This window comes from Coregonus clupeaformis, unplaced genomic scaffold (assembly GCF_020615455.1).
Source record: "Coregonus clupeaformis isolate EN_2021a unplaced genomic scaffold, ASM2061545v1 scaf1438, whole genome shotgun sequence".
NCBI lineage: Eukaryota > Metazoa > Chordata > Actinopteri > Salmoniformes > Salmonidae > Coregonus > Coregonus clupeaformis.
Window position 1 is genome coordinate 1 of NW_025534892.1, and position 14,713 is coordinate 14,713.

The following is a 14,713-nucleotide window of genomic DNA, read 5'->3' on the forward strand; positions in this document are numbered from 1 at the left end:
ATTCTTTTTCCACGCAACTTCATCTCGAATTGTTGAATGAGTTTCCTGTATACAATAGATATTATATTCCTTCTCTTTGAGCCATGTAAATATTGTTATTATTTTGTTATTATCAGCTAAGCCATTACAATTATAACTGGCTATACTTATTTCACCATACACCATAATGAGATACAAGTTTCAAGTCTATTTATCATTAAATATGTTTGTAAATTTACCAATATAAAATACCGTAATGATTGAGTGTCCATATTGCTGTACCGTGATATTTGCATTGCTACGGAGTAACCCTTCAATTGTTCTCCACTAATTCCCCCGCTAAAGCCCCTCCCCATCCCAAGTTGAGCCGTCATCCCAGTGATCAGCATCCCACCCACGTCCCTCCGGATCCCTAAGGCCCCGAGAGGCCAGGACCCATCCATCGAAAACAGCACACAGTGCCACCCACAAAACTGAAGCAGATTAACCGCCAAAAGCATTTCCCCGAGCCAACTAGGTGAAAAATCTGTCGATGTGTCCTTGAGCAAGGCACTTAACCCTAATTGCTCCTGTAAGTCACTCTGGATAAGAGCGTCTGCTAAATGACTTAAATGTAAATGATTTCCAATGCGGTCACCTCATAGTGAGGGAAAAAAGTATATGATCCCCTGTTGATTTTGTACGTTTGCCCACTGATAAAGAAATGATCAGTCTATAATTTTAATGGTAGGTTTATTTGAACAGTGAGAGACAGAATAACAACAAAAAAATCCAGAAAAACAAATGTCAAAAATGTTATAAATTGATTTGCATTTTAATGAGGGAAATAAGTATTTGACCCCTCTGCAAAACATGACAGTATTTGGTGGCAAAACCCTTGTTGGCAATCACAGAGGTCAGACGTTTCTTGTAGTTGGCCACCAGGTTTGCACACATCTCAGGAGGGATTTTGTCCCACTCCTCTTTGCAGATCTTCTCCAAGTCATTAAGGTTTCGAGGCTGACGTTTGGCAACTCGAACCTTCAGCTCCCTCCACAGATTTTCTATTGGATTAAGGTCTGGAGACTGGCTAGGCCACTCCAGGACCTTAATGTGCTTCTTCTTGAGCCACTCCTTTGTTGCCTTGGCCGTGTGTTTTGGGTCATTGTCATGCTGGAATACCCATCCACAATCCATTTTCAATGCCCTGGCTGAGGGAAGGAGGTTCTCACCCAAGATTTGACAGTACATGGCCCCGTCCATCGTCCGTTTGATGCGGTGAAGTTGTCCTGTCCCCTTAGCAGAAAAACACTCCCAAAGCATAATGTTTCCACCTCCATGTTTGACGGTGGGATGGTGTTCTTGGGGTCATAGGCAGCATTCCTCCTCCTCCAAACACAGCAAGTTGAGTTGATGCCAAAGAGCTCGAGTTTGGTCTCATCTGACCACAACACTTTCACCCAGTTCTCCTCTGAATCATTCAGATGTTCATTGGCAAACTTCAGACGGGCCTGTATATGTGCTTTCTTGAGCAGGGGGACCTTGCGGGCACTGCAGGATTTCAGTCCTTCACGGCGTAGTGTGTTACCAATTGTTTTCTTGGTGACTATGGTCCCAGCTGCCTTGAGATCATTGACAAGATCCTCCCGTGTAGTTCTGGGCTGATTCCTCACCGTTCTCATGACCATTGCAACTCCACGAGGTGAGATCTTGCATGGAGCCCCAGGCCGGGGGTGATTGACAGATATTTTGTGTTTCTTCCATTTGCGAATAATCGCACCAACTGTTGTCACCTTCTCACCAAGCTGCTTGGCGATGGTCTTGTAGCCCATTCCAGCCTTGTGTAGGTCTACAATCTTGTCCCTGACATCCTTGGAGAGCTCTTTGGTCTTGGCCATGGTGTAGAGTTTGGAATCTGATTGATTGATTGCTTCTGTGGACAGGTGTATTTTTTACAGGTAACAAGCTGAGATTAGGAGTGCTCCTAATCTCAGCTCGTTACCTATATAAAAGACACCTGGGAGCCAGAAATGTTTCTGATTGAGAGGGGGTCAAATACTTATTTCCCTCATTAAAATGCAAATCAATTGTTAACATTTTTGACATGCGTTTTTCTGGATTTATTTGTTGTTATTCTGTCTCTCACTGTTCAAATAAACCTACCATTAAAATATTTACTTTCCTATTTAAACTATTTTTAAAAAATTATGCATGTCCTATTTTCCATCATTATCAATTAATATGCATAATAATGTCGGCAGTTCTTGCATAGGATTTTAACATATAACCTGGATTGCCATTGTATTACATTTAATTCATTGACAAGCAATTATTATCCTAGCAAATAATTCCTGTGGTCCATCCCATACCCCCCCCTCCCCCCCAACATCCCCACCCCCCCACAACAGATGCCGGACAAACACACACGCACATACTCACATACTCCAACACACTCAACCCCCCTCCTCCACAATCCACCATACGGCTCAACGGCTGTTATATCCCAGAGCCCAACTCAAGAAATAACCTGATTTACGAGTGCACATACAGTTAAAGCTGATTGAGAAAGCATGCAGATTGAGCAGAAATTGACAACAATGTGAGATTTGATTAATCTACTTAATCTATGTCAAGTCCTAGGTGATGGAGATCAGATCCACCCTCTTCACCTGAGACACAAACACTCTGATCCCTGTTGTAACCATTTTCCCAAGCATCTCCGTGCGGTCAGACCATTGATTATTTTGTGCCACCTGGGCCACAATGATAAACCCCCTCTCTGATTGTCCGAGTGTGACCCCCTCCCATGGGTTACTGCAGCCAGTGTTGCCAGCACTGCCACTACCTGGGTGGGCGTACCCCACCGGAATCCCCACCGGCTAGGTAAAAGGTCGTCAAGGTTCTCATTAGCAGCTTTGAGAATTTCCTTGTATATTATGCTCTCCATCAGGGGCTCTGGCTTTGTAGGACCAACCCTGCCAGGCAGGCTCAGAATCTTGAGGGGGTGGTGCTGCTCAAGTAGGTCTCTGACCGCATTTATTTATCTGTTTAGGCTGCATACTCACAGCAGGTCCATAAAAGAGATGGGAACTTCTCTTTGGTGTATGGGTCGCTCAGGTGGGTGTCCAGGTTATAGGGTTAGGGATTTTTCCATCATGATAGGACAATAAAAAATTAGATTAGATGTATACTATATTTAAAAATGTATATCCCTCATCTACACAAAATTGAAAGCTCTCTCTCACTACCCCTGCTCATAGACCCCCGGTCGGCTCTGGGATATGCAACCATTTCCCCTCTCACTCACTTAACGCCGCACCTTTTCAAACACAAAAATGCACACCACATGGTTGACTGCGGAAGAAATGGGCCGAGCGTGTAAACGCACCCGCATCCACATCTGCCGCAAGGGGGAAAGGACGCCAGAGAGAACACAGGACCAACCACAACAACCATCCGCCAAAACAACAACCACCCGCCAAAAAAGCCATGTTCTAATTATTTGTATTTAAAGATGTATTATTCTGCTTGTTATGTCGTTTCATCCTTTTATAAAATACTATACTTACTATAAATGTTATTTAATATTACAATCCCTATCATTGCTAGTATCGGGTGCTCCAATATTCGACTCCTCTATTACAACTTTTAGAATAGCCATGGAGTAATCTTTGTGTCTCTGAACATTTGGTTGTCAATATATAGTTTATCCACCACGAGTGCAACACATTTCCCTTTTAATCTGTTTTCCTTGAAGATTGGATACAGAACTTTGCGCCTTTCTGCAATCTCCCTCGGGAACTGATCATTCATGCCTATTTTCGTGCCAGCAAGTCTTTTTCCTAGGCTTTTAACCATTGCTTTATCTTTCAAAAAAGCAAATTTGGCAACGATTGGGCGCTCATATTTCTAACAAACTAATGTTAGTAGAGTTGATAGAGCACCTAAAGTTTTCTCCTTGGTCACTCTCCAGGTCAGAGGCCCCTCATAGATCATCTTTCTCTGGGCCAGGTCAAGATTCTGAGAGAGAAGAGATCGATAGAGTGATAAAGAATGAGAGAACAGGACAACTGTAGAAAGGATAGCATGAAGAGCACTGGACAGTGACCACACTACAAGCCCACACTATTGTCATTCACCCTGTATTCCAGGTACAGCAGGAAACTGGGCTTCAGTCCTGAGGTGTCCAGCCTGCGCTGGTAGTCTTTCAGTGTCTGGAGGGAGAGAGAAATCATTTATACTTTCCCTCAGACACTTATAATAATATTAGTAGATGGTTTGTGTGTGTGTGTGTGTGTGTGTGTGTGTGTGTGTGTGTGTGTGTGTGTGTGTGTGTGTGTGTGTGTGTGTGTGTGTGTGTGTGTGTGTGTGTATATCTCACCAGCAGATTCTCCATCTGTTTGACCTCCTCGTTGACGTGGTTGAGGATCTTCCTACAGCACTCTGCACTCTGCTGGATACTCTCCTTCTCCAAGGTGTCCTCTACAGGAATACACACAACACGTCACAACACACACACCAGTGCATAGTCTGTTTATCTAAATGAGAGCAGGGAAGGACACACACAGACCTGTGCACTTGGCGATGTTTTCCAGCAGTAGGGGGTATTTGGTGAGCCTCTGCATCTCAGTGGGGATGATGTCCTTCAGCTGCAGCCTACGACACTGAGGCCTACTCTCTGCCTCCAGTATGAAGGCGTTGAAACGGGGGTCTTTCTTCTGTCTGATCTTCAGCTGTTCCAGGGCCCACGTCTGGTGACTACAGAACCTAGACGTCAGCTTCTGAAACCACTCACCCTCCGTCCCTCCAAACTAGACAGAGAGAGAGAGAGCGAGAGAGAGAGAGAGAGAGAGAGAGAGAGAGAGAGAGGGAGAGAGAGAGAGAGAGAAAGAGGGAGAGATTAAAAGCTTTCTTCAGGGATCCATTTCCCTAACTATCCACCTCAAATAATGGATGAGGGGGTTAGGCTGAGATGGGGTGAGGGACACAGAGAGAGGGGAGTGAGGGTGAGGGGCACAGACAGGGGGGTGATGGAAGGTGACCTGTTCTTTACCCTGTTGAGTAACGTGGTTCCGATGGCCTTGACGATGAAATTGTGCTGACGCAGCTTCTTCAGGTGCTCATAGAAAGCATCTGCACAGAAACACACAGGGAGCACAGCGGTTGGACTGGGGTAGACTTATGGTTGGGTTATTATGGTCAGACTGAGGTCAATTTACAGTTACAGTTACACTAGGGTTAATTTACTAGTGATGAGGGAAAAATATGGATACAGTTATATATCAGGATATAACTTTGGAAGATATATCGTATCATTTTGACAGTATCGCAATATTATTTTTGCGCTAGTTGCACCAAAGTTCCAGTATTTTCCCTTCATAGCTTGTTCTCAGTCTTCTTTTTAAATAAGGAGCCAATTTGTTTTCAGCACTTTTATTTCCATGACTGATCAAAACTTGTTTTCTCATGGCTCTCACTTGTCCTTCTGCAGCAGACATATGGTGAGCAATATGTTTGGAACATGGAATCACAATAAAATCACAGTATTGAATCGCAATACATAAAGAATCGTGAGAATCGCAATACATATCGTATCGGCACCTAAGTATCGTGGTAATATCGTATCGCGAGGTCCTACAATTTACAGTGGTCCGACTGACTTCAGCCAGCATCAGAACTGTAGAAGTGCTGTTGTCAGGTAACGGTCACAGTCATGCAGCGGCAGTAATGTGGTCATACTGTGTATGTGTGGTTGTATGTCAGGGGTATTGCGGTCGTACTGTTGTGGGGGTAACGGTCATACTACGGTCAAGCAGCGGTGGGACCGTACTCACAGTGCATGTCTATGATCTCGTCCAGGCTGGGGAAGATGGTGGCCAGCTCTGTGGTGGTCATGAGTTCCTCTCTCTCCAGAGGCTTCCAGAACACTGTCTGCAGAACACTCAGCATGCGCACGTGGGCATGCTCCGTCGCAAACAACTCTGAGAGAGAGAGAGAGAGAGAGGAAGGGAGAGAGAGGGGGGTTAGTCTAGTGCCAATTCATTCACAATATTATGCTTCAGATGACCAGCAGCTCAATGTTACACTGCAATTCTTTCTAAACCATTCTTTCCTCCTCCGTTGGCTGGATCCCTCCATCCCCCCCATCCCTCCGTCCCTCCGTCCCTCCTCACCATTGATGACCTCCTGTCTCTTGGTCTCCTTCTTGCTGAGGTCTTTGAGGGTGTCTGGGGGGGTGTGTTCTCTCCAGTTGGGCGGGTCCTGCTCCAGCTCCAGAAGGCGAGGGTCCTGTTCCTCCTGCTGGGGGGTGGGGCCAGAGAGGGAAAGACCTGGGAGCGCACCCTCGAGGAGTAACACCCCTTCATCAACACTGATGGAAGAGAGGAGGAGGACAGAGGAGGAGGAGAGAGGGGAGGTATAAGGGGTATGGGGATAAAGGGTATGGGGCGATAATATGAAACGAATGAGAAGCTAGAGAAGCTTCATCTAACGTAAAGCTAGAAAATCTGCTTGGGTTGAGAAGCATTTGGATTGGGACAGTAGGCTATTAGCTGGTTCAAAGTCTACATAATCTACAAACAGCATTAACATTGCACTTAGTTACAGTTAGTACTGTAGCCCTGACTCTAAGACACTAGCTCTGGCTCTGACCCTCCTCCTCCAGTCTAGATGTGTCACTCAGCAATGATCTCTTCCTGTCTTAATAAAGCTACTGGGGACACAGTGTAAGAACCCTCCATTCACTCTCACTCAGTCTGCTAGATTAACGGTGTGTCTTTTGGTTTTATAGTCAGACATCAGACAGTCAGTAAAGCAAAGTTAGTTGGTCAGTAATGTCAATGAGTCAGTCTGTCTGCCTGTCCATCAGTTAGTATAGTCAATCAGTCAGTCTGCCTGTCCATCAGTTAGTATAGTCAATCAGTCAGCCTGTCCATCAGTTAGTATAGTCAATCAGTCAGTCTGCCTGTCCATCAGTTAGTATAGTCAATCAGTCAGTCTGCCTGTCCATCAGTTAGTATAGTCAGTCAGTCAGCCTGCCTGTCTATCAGTTAGTATAGTCAATCAATCAGTCTGCCTGTCCATCAGTGACTCTGTCCGTCTGAGGCTGTGCTCCTCTCTCTCCCCCTGTGAGAGAAGGGGGTAGGGGGTCTGCCTTACGAGGGGTGGGGAGAGGTCGGGGAGGAGTGTGCTGCTGTGGCGGCGGCGGCTTGCAGGTCCACATCGCTACGGGAACGCGACTGTTTGGCCCGGGAGGAGCCACGGCGACGGGAGGAATGTCTGTCCACACGAGCACTCTCACTGCGTCCCACACGCCTGGGGAGGGAGGTAGGGAGGGAGGAGGAGAGTACATCGAGGGAAGGAAGGGAGGAGAGCGAGAGGAGAGCCAGTGGGCGGGAAAATACAAGGAGGAAGGTGGTATAAGGAGGAAGTAGAGAGACAGGTGGAGTGAGGAGTACAGGAACAACAAGGAAATGGTCCAGACGACCAAACCAAAGAGTACCGAGTCAACAATGAAGATGGGAGATATTAGGATAAAATGGACACAAGCAGGAGAACCATTACAGAGGAAGTCAATGTGATGTCAAAGGAATGTAGAGGATAAAAAAAAAGAGATGTGACAGAATGGATGGTTAGACTCAGGAGCCCTATTAGAAACACATTGGAAGCCCATCTACTTCAACACTATTGCATTTAGTTAAGAAAACGGTCATTAGTAACATCTCAGTGCGTCTGTGTACCAAGGCCGTTCAATTATGCAATTTTAATGACAATCATTTGGGCTTATCAGCTCTCCAATCTCACACATGGTACACACTGACAAGAAGACTATTGTTCTCTAACATCACAGCCCACTCACTTCACTTCAAGGTGCAGGATAAACAATACTTAGCCATGCAGTGAGTGTGTGTGTGTTTGTGTGTGTGTGTGAGAATTTCTATAATATGTTTCCATTATTGTGGCTGTATCAGAGTATGTTGGTCTGACATGATACTGTGTGTGTGTGTGTGTACAGTAATGTAGGATGGAGTGTGTTATCAATATGAGGCCCAGTGTGTGTCCGTATCCCTGTCGCAGAGATGTAGAAACCCACCTTGTCTTGCGTCTGTAAAAACACGGGACAGCACAGTTACATAACCACCACAACCACTCAACAGTAACACACATCCTTTCTACAACCTCCAACTCCCCCATCAACCACTCAACAGTAACACACACCCTTTCTACAACCTCCAACTCCCCCATCAACCGCTCAACAGTAACACACACCCTTTCTACAACCTCCAACTCCCCCATCAACCACTCAACAGTAACACACATCCTTTCTACAACCTCCAACTCCCCCATCAACCACTCAACAGTAACACACACCCTTTCTACAACCTCCAACTCCCCCATCAACCACTCAACAGTAACACACACCCTTTCTACAACCTCCAACTCCCCCATCAACCACTCAACAGTAACACACACCCTTTCTACAACCTCCAACTCCCCCATCAACCACTCAACAGTAACACACACCCTTTCTACAACCTCCAACTCCCCCATCAACCACTCAACAGTAACACACACCCTTTCTACAACCTCCAACTCCCCCCATCAACCGCTCAACAGTAACACACATCCTTTCTACAACCTCCAACTCCCCCATCAACCACTCAACAGTAACACACACCCTTTCTACAACCTCCAACTCCCCATCAACCACTCAACAGTAACACACACCCTTTCTACAACCTCCAACTCCCCCATCAACCACTCAACAGTAACACACACCCTTTCTACAACCTCCAACTCCCCATCAACCACTCAACAGTAACACACACCCTTTCTACAACCTCCAACTCCCCATCAACCACTCAACAGTAACACACACCCTTTCTACAACCTCCAACTCCCCATCAACCACTCAACAGTAACACACACCCTTTCTACAACCTCCAACTCCCCCATCAACCACTCAACAGTAACACACACCCTTTCTACAACCGCCAACTCCCCCATCAACCACTCAACAGTAACACACACCCTTTCTACAACCGCCAACTCCCCATCAACCACTCAACAGTAACACACACCCTTTCTACAACCTCCAACTCCCCCATCAACCACTCAACAGTAACACACACCCTTTCTACAACCTCCAACTCCCCCATCAACCACTCAACAGTAACACACACCCTTTCTACAACCGCCAACTCCCCCATCAACCACTCAACAGTAACACACACCCTTTCTACAACCTCCAACTCCCCCATCAACCGCTGCAGCACACGGGCGGATGCTAACAGCACTGAAAGCATGTTAAAACCACAGAGAGCAAAGCACGCCCACAAACATAAGAGGTCTGCTGTCCTGAACATGGTACCACATGAAGCCTTGTGAAGACTGGACAACAGAACAGAGGAGATCCCCATAGAACAACACACACCGATGCCTTCTGCAAACAATAGACATGAAAGCGAACCAGACCTCACTGCTTGACTTACAGTAGGACTGGGATAAAGCCGACAACAGACAAATCCAAAGCTGGACCGCACGACTGAAGCAAAGTAAAAGTCAAGTTAATGCACTTAAGCCTGTAGAGATACAATGCTGTACAAACCAAATATAGCACAATGAATGGCCAACTCAAAGACAGACGCAAAACCCCAGACAATATAACAACAACGTTATAACAGCTTTCCCCAACTTTGGTACTTGAGTCTAGCCTGCACACACACAGAAGAGATGGCACACTGCAGTACAATGTTAACTATTGTACACTTAACAACTTGCTCTCAACAACTGAGCAGAGTCAGCATCGCACAAACAAGGAGACAGCATAGTGGGTGCTTTGGAAGTAGCAAACACAAACATGAAAAATGATGGACACAAAAAGAGTGAAAGAAAGTGGAGTACAAGAAAACAAAAAATATTTGGGGTAGAGGAGAATAGGAGGAGGATGGGGTTGGGGGGGGCTGGAGGGGAAGACCAGGTCCCTGTAGCCACAGTAAGGGTCCATCTCCAAATGCTGGGTGGGTCTTAGCGATGTTAGCTAGATGGAGCTGCCGGCAGGGCAGGGCATGGCATGGCATGGCAGCAGTAAGGTGTGGTAGGTAGGCTAGGCAGCACAGTACACAGCAGGGACGGACGGAGACACTGAGGGAGTTTTACCACGCTCCCTCAGCCTTAGCATGGCCACTGACCCCTAACCTTTTTTAAATGTTTGACTATGTTCAACTATACCTAATAGTGTTGGGTTTATACATCTTATCTATCCCATTTTCTCCACCTTCCCACCCCGTCTCTTTACCTCGCTCTTCCTCTATTTCTCCCTCTCCCTCACTACCTCTCTCTCTCACCTGTCTTTGTCCAGGTTTTCCTCTGGGGGAGTTCATTGGGTGAGGGGGGCTCCCATATAGCCAGCCCCCCTGGCAGCCCCGCGGGGGACACCTCGCCCCCCTCCGCCACCAACTGGGGGTCCGAACGGCTGTTGAACAGACCTGGGAGAGGAGAGAAGAAAACACACATTTCAGATTCACCTCACTGAATACACCCTTAGTTAGGTTGGGTGTTGCTATGCAACCATGTATCCGTCCAATCAGCCTTACCTATCTCGCTGTGGGAGAAGTCTGGGCTGGAGGTCACACTGATGTGGACCCCTGAACCCTCGCTGACCTCCGACCCCTGATGGGAGGCGGATCCTGTGGAAACAGACTTCCTGTTTAATGCTGGCGGGGCGGCATCAGGGGCGGAGGAGCCTCGAGAGGGGGCGAGGCCGCTGGAAGCCTTACGCTCCTGATTCACCTTCTCTTTATCCACTGAAAGAGAGGGAAGGTAGATAAATAGATGGTAAAATGGATGACAAAACAGTCAGAGGCATTTCCATGAGAGAGACCATGAGATTGTGAGACAGACAGACACACAGAGACAGACAGGATGAGTATAGGGCAATCAGTGGATCTGTGGTGAGAGAGGAGGGTTAATCATTCTCAGGGTTGGGACAGTTTAGCACCTACGTTCACAACCCTACGACAGACTGACCGTGTGTGTATGTGTTTGTGTGTGAGAGCTGGGAGAGACGGACAAAAATCCATAGGGTGATAAATTGACCCCTTTTTTTTTATAATGATAAATCAGCAATAAATAATGTTTAGGGGGAGGTGCTAGAGCTGGGCAAGATGGCCAAAAAGTGATATCGTGATAAATGTAACTATTTTGCTCGATAACAATAAATAGCCTACATCTATAAAACAAAAAGTTTTAAAAGGGGCAGTTAGGTTACTTTACATTATCGGCAGGGCTCTAGACAATTTTTTTCCAGTGCCAAGTAAGTCAACTGAGATGGTAGCCTAATATTGAAAAAGTAAGCTATTCCATCTAACATATCCAGGGAATGCATGATTTATATTTTGATGTGCAACCTGTCAAAATAGGATCTAGTATTATCAGATTTATTTCTGGCTCTTCAGAGAATTTGTCGACATCTTTGTGCATATATACTATAGGCTATATTATTCACCACATGAGGAAGTGGGAACTCAAAACACTTCGCTAGTGATATTGTTGCTATAGCCATGTAGGCTAATTTATTCATCTATCAGTAAATGTAGGCTAATGTCCTACAAAAACGTTCCAGCGCTAGGCCTAGGCTACTTGATGTACATCAAGATCTCACGGTTTTACCAATTTGGCGTCAGATTCTGAGGTTTATCCACGTTTCTCCAAACGTCAAATTTCAAAGTTGCACCAAACGTCAACATTTCTGCAGGAAACAACATAATGCATAGGCTGTTACTGTTGACCAAATAATGGTTTTAGAACCATCTACAGGAACGTTGTTTAGCAAAATTGTTTTATCGTCTCAGCTCTAGTGTGTGTGTATGGTCAGTCCATCTATCAAAACACCAGTGATAACAGATCATGCCACAGAATCTACACCTACAGGCAAAAAAGCAAGTCAACAAATCAAAAACTTGGCGTTCCCCTCGGATCCCCTTCCAGGTTTGATTTGGTACATGCAAACATGCATTGGGGTTGATTAGTAAGGACTAGACCATTCTAGAGATAAAGGGGTGGGGAAGAGGAGATGCAAGAGCCAGACGGTGGTACCTTCAGCCTCCACTTTAGGAAGTTTGACCTCAGCTGAAAGAAGAACACAGGGCAAGACAACGGGTTCTTTTTAATTCTACAATGACTTTGGCTTATACAGGCACTATGGTCATTCTGGTAGACCCACTTTTGGATGGCGATCGATAATCAAACACCTGACATAGCTTTTACTATGTCATCCATTCTGTTTCTCTGTACCTTCAGTATGCATATGTATTTAGTAGTGTATACAGTATGTATTTATTGTAAGTATTTGTATTGTTTTTTAACTATGTAATGAAGACAAACTAATTTCCCCTTGGGTATTGATAAAGTACAATCTCATCTCATATTATGACACTGCTGGTACGTACTGCTGCCAGCAATCCAGCCACCAGCGGCGCTGAGGATGTTGGGAAAACCCCCCTTCTGTTTGGATTTAGTGGACTCCTCACTCTTCTTACTCTGAAAGGGAGATGGACGGAGAGAGAAAAAGAGAGAGCGCATTATGACAAGAACAGTCCAATAATACTGGATAGGTTGGTGTGTGGTATGGACTGTGGACCGTGGAGTCCAGCTAGCTGCAAACCAACAGACAGTCTCACCTTCCCAAGGGGTCTCCTGAAGAAGCCTCTGGACTTCTTACTGTCAGCTACTCTGGACTTCACTCCTAGGTGCTTCATGTAGAAGGCCACTGCTGCAAAGATGGACGAACTGGAGGACGAGAGAGAGGGAGAGAGAGAGAGAGCGATCTCTGTAATGTTAGTGGTGATGAAAGTACATACTGTATAAATGCATATTATTGACATTGCAATAGAAATAAACAGTAATGATAAACTATTATAGAGGATGCTAAAGCATGAGCTGTAAATAAAAAGAAAAAGTGTGAAAGAGAGGGAGAGTAGGGGTGGGATTGAGATGAGAAAAGGGTTTGGGTTGGAATATGAGAAAGGATGGAGAAAGGATGGGGTGATTCTAGGTGGAGAGTTGGAAGTTTACCAGAGAGGAGGAGGAGAAAGAGGAGGAGCTTGAGAGGGAAAATGCAAGAGCTTCTCAAACTGAGGCAAGACCATAAACCAAGAAAGTCTACATCTGCTACAGAATGCCATTTATGGCAAAGTAATGCAACTATAGTACTGAAGACTGCACAACGTACAACTATAGAGCAAAACAAACTCATTGAGGAGGAAGAGAAAAAAAATAAAGCAGGGAGATGGACAAAACATGTCTAGCATGCATTCACAAATTGACGGAAGAGGTTCAGACACACAGCACCGTGAAACACAGAACTCACCATTTCTCCTCATCTGCAACGATGGAGGGACTGAAAGAGAGGAGATGAATAGATATTAAAGAGATAAAGAGCGAGAAAGATAAGTGCAGACATTGCCAAGTCTGTAGACTTACCGCCGGAGTCGATTAAGTGGCATTTTCCCTTGCTTTTTCTCGACCGATTCTTAACTCTGTTTTGGGATGGTGGAATCTGAAGCGACTAAGCTTTTCCTGAACCAACTCAAATCTGACTACAGTGATATTGTGTTCAGAACAGAGGCTATTGAACATATTCTGATATTTCCAACAAGAAATGGGAAAAAATTAATCTAAAAGTTTAAAACAATGAGAGATGCATTAAACGCTGCACCCAAAACAATGCACAAGAAATGATTGACAATTGTTTTTAAACTAAAATACTGCAAAAATCAAATCTGTAAAAATCTATCCAATATGCTTTTCTGCACAAGGCAAGGTTTTAGCTCTCTAACTATCTGCAAAAGATAAGTCTAAAGTCAAGGCACAGCTGCTCTCTGGGAGTTGTCTGCAGGGTGAGTGGAAACATCTAACAATGTTCCAGGACAGCGGAAATGACTATTTAACTGTGTTTTAGTCTGATGCAACAAGCAGGAAATAAGATCCCTCCCTTTATTTTAATAGAAAAGCAAAATGGTGGGGAGGGGTTTCCCCGGGATTCCCCAAGCCAAGCCAATCAGGACGCCCCATCCCTCCATTCCACTGTCAGACTGACCAATGGGAGGCAGAGGAGGTGAGGTCACCATGTTGTGGCAGAGAGAGGGGGAGAGTGGGGGAGCGGCTGAACGAGGGTGAGTGTGGGATTGTGGAGGAGAGCAGAAGTTTGAGGAAGAAGGAGAGGATTGTGTAAGTGAATCTAAATGGACAGAATAAATGAATAACTATTTTGTAGTTAGGAGACAGAGAGAGTTGATTGTGAGTCAGTAACAGGGCCGGTGGGAAGCTGCTTTATGATGTGTTTGACACTGCCTGCCGACAAGCTCTTCATACTTCCTCCACTGACCATACAGTAGTAACCAGAGAAAAGGGACTTATGCAATGGGCATATCCCTTTTCCGGTCTCTCTCTTATAGTCACTCTTCCATCCTCTCTCTTCGCACTGCAGGTTAAAGAGTTAGCCTCCTGCTGTCCTCCTCTCCCCCTCTGTCTCATTCACTTGTTCCATTGTTTATTGTGTCTGGCCACTTGGTCAGAGGTAGATGAACTTCCCCCTACTTCCCCCTCTGTGTCCGGCAGCCGGACTGCATCAATAATACTGCACTGCCCCTACTCCCCCTCCCTCCCTCCATCCTCCCCCTCCCTCCTGTTGGCAGCATGCCAGGGGACAGCCTTCCTGCCAACGTGGCACTGCTGACTCGATCCTTCTCCCTCC

The 14,713-nt window shown here is 45.7% G+C and overlaps 1 protein-coding gene across 1 annotated transcript in view; it reads right to left on the reverse strand.

Annotated features, from left to right (window-relative positions):
- Positions 1–3,862: 3,862 nt before the first annotated feature.
- Positions 3,863–14,713, reverse strand: part of LOC121542859 (rho guanine nucleotide exchange factor 1) — a gene marked incomplete at its 5' end in the record, with an annotated part of 30,832 nt that continues 19,981 nt past the window's right edge. The window contains 15 exons of the mRNA XM_045218203.1: positions 3,863–3,978; positions 4,098–4,172; positions 4,340–4,440; positions 4,529–4,769; positions 5,012–5,091; positions 5,793–5,939; positions 6,132–6,328; positions 7,117–7,450; positions 8,051–8,062; positions 10,305–10,445; positions 10,554–10,763; positions 12,055–12,087; positions 12,408–12,498; positions 12,639–12,747; positions 13,328–13,357. Coding sequence (XP_045074138.1) covers positions 3,868–3,978; positions 4,098–4,172; positions 4,340–4,440; positions 4,529–4,769; positions 5,012–5,091; positions 5,793–5,939; positions 6,132–6,328; positions 7,117–7,450; positions 8,051–8,062; positions 10,305–10,445; positions 10,554–10,763; positions 12,055–12,087; positions 12,408–12,498; positions 12,639–12,747; positions 13,328–13,357 — 1,912 coding nt within the window. The remainder of the gene's footprint in view (positions 3,979–4,097; positions 4,173–4,339; positions 4,441–4,528; positions 4,770–5,011; positions 5,092–5,792; positions 5,940–6,131; positions 6,329–7,116; positions 7,451–8,050; positions 8,063–10,304; positions 10,446–10,553; positions 10,764–12,054; positions 12,088–12,407; positions 12,499–12,638; positions 12,748–13,327; positions 13,358–14,713) is intronic.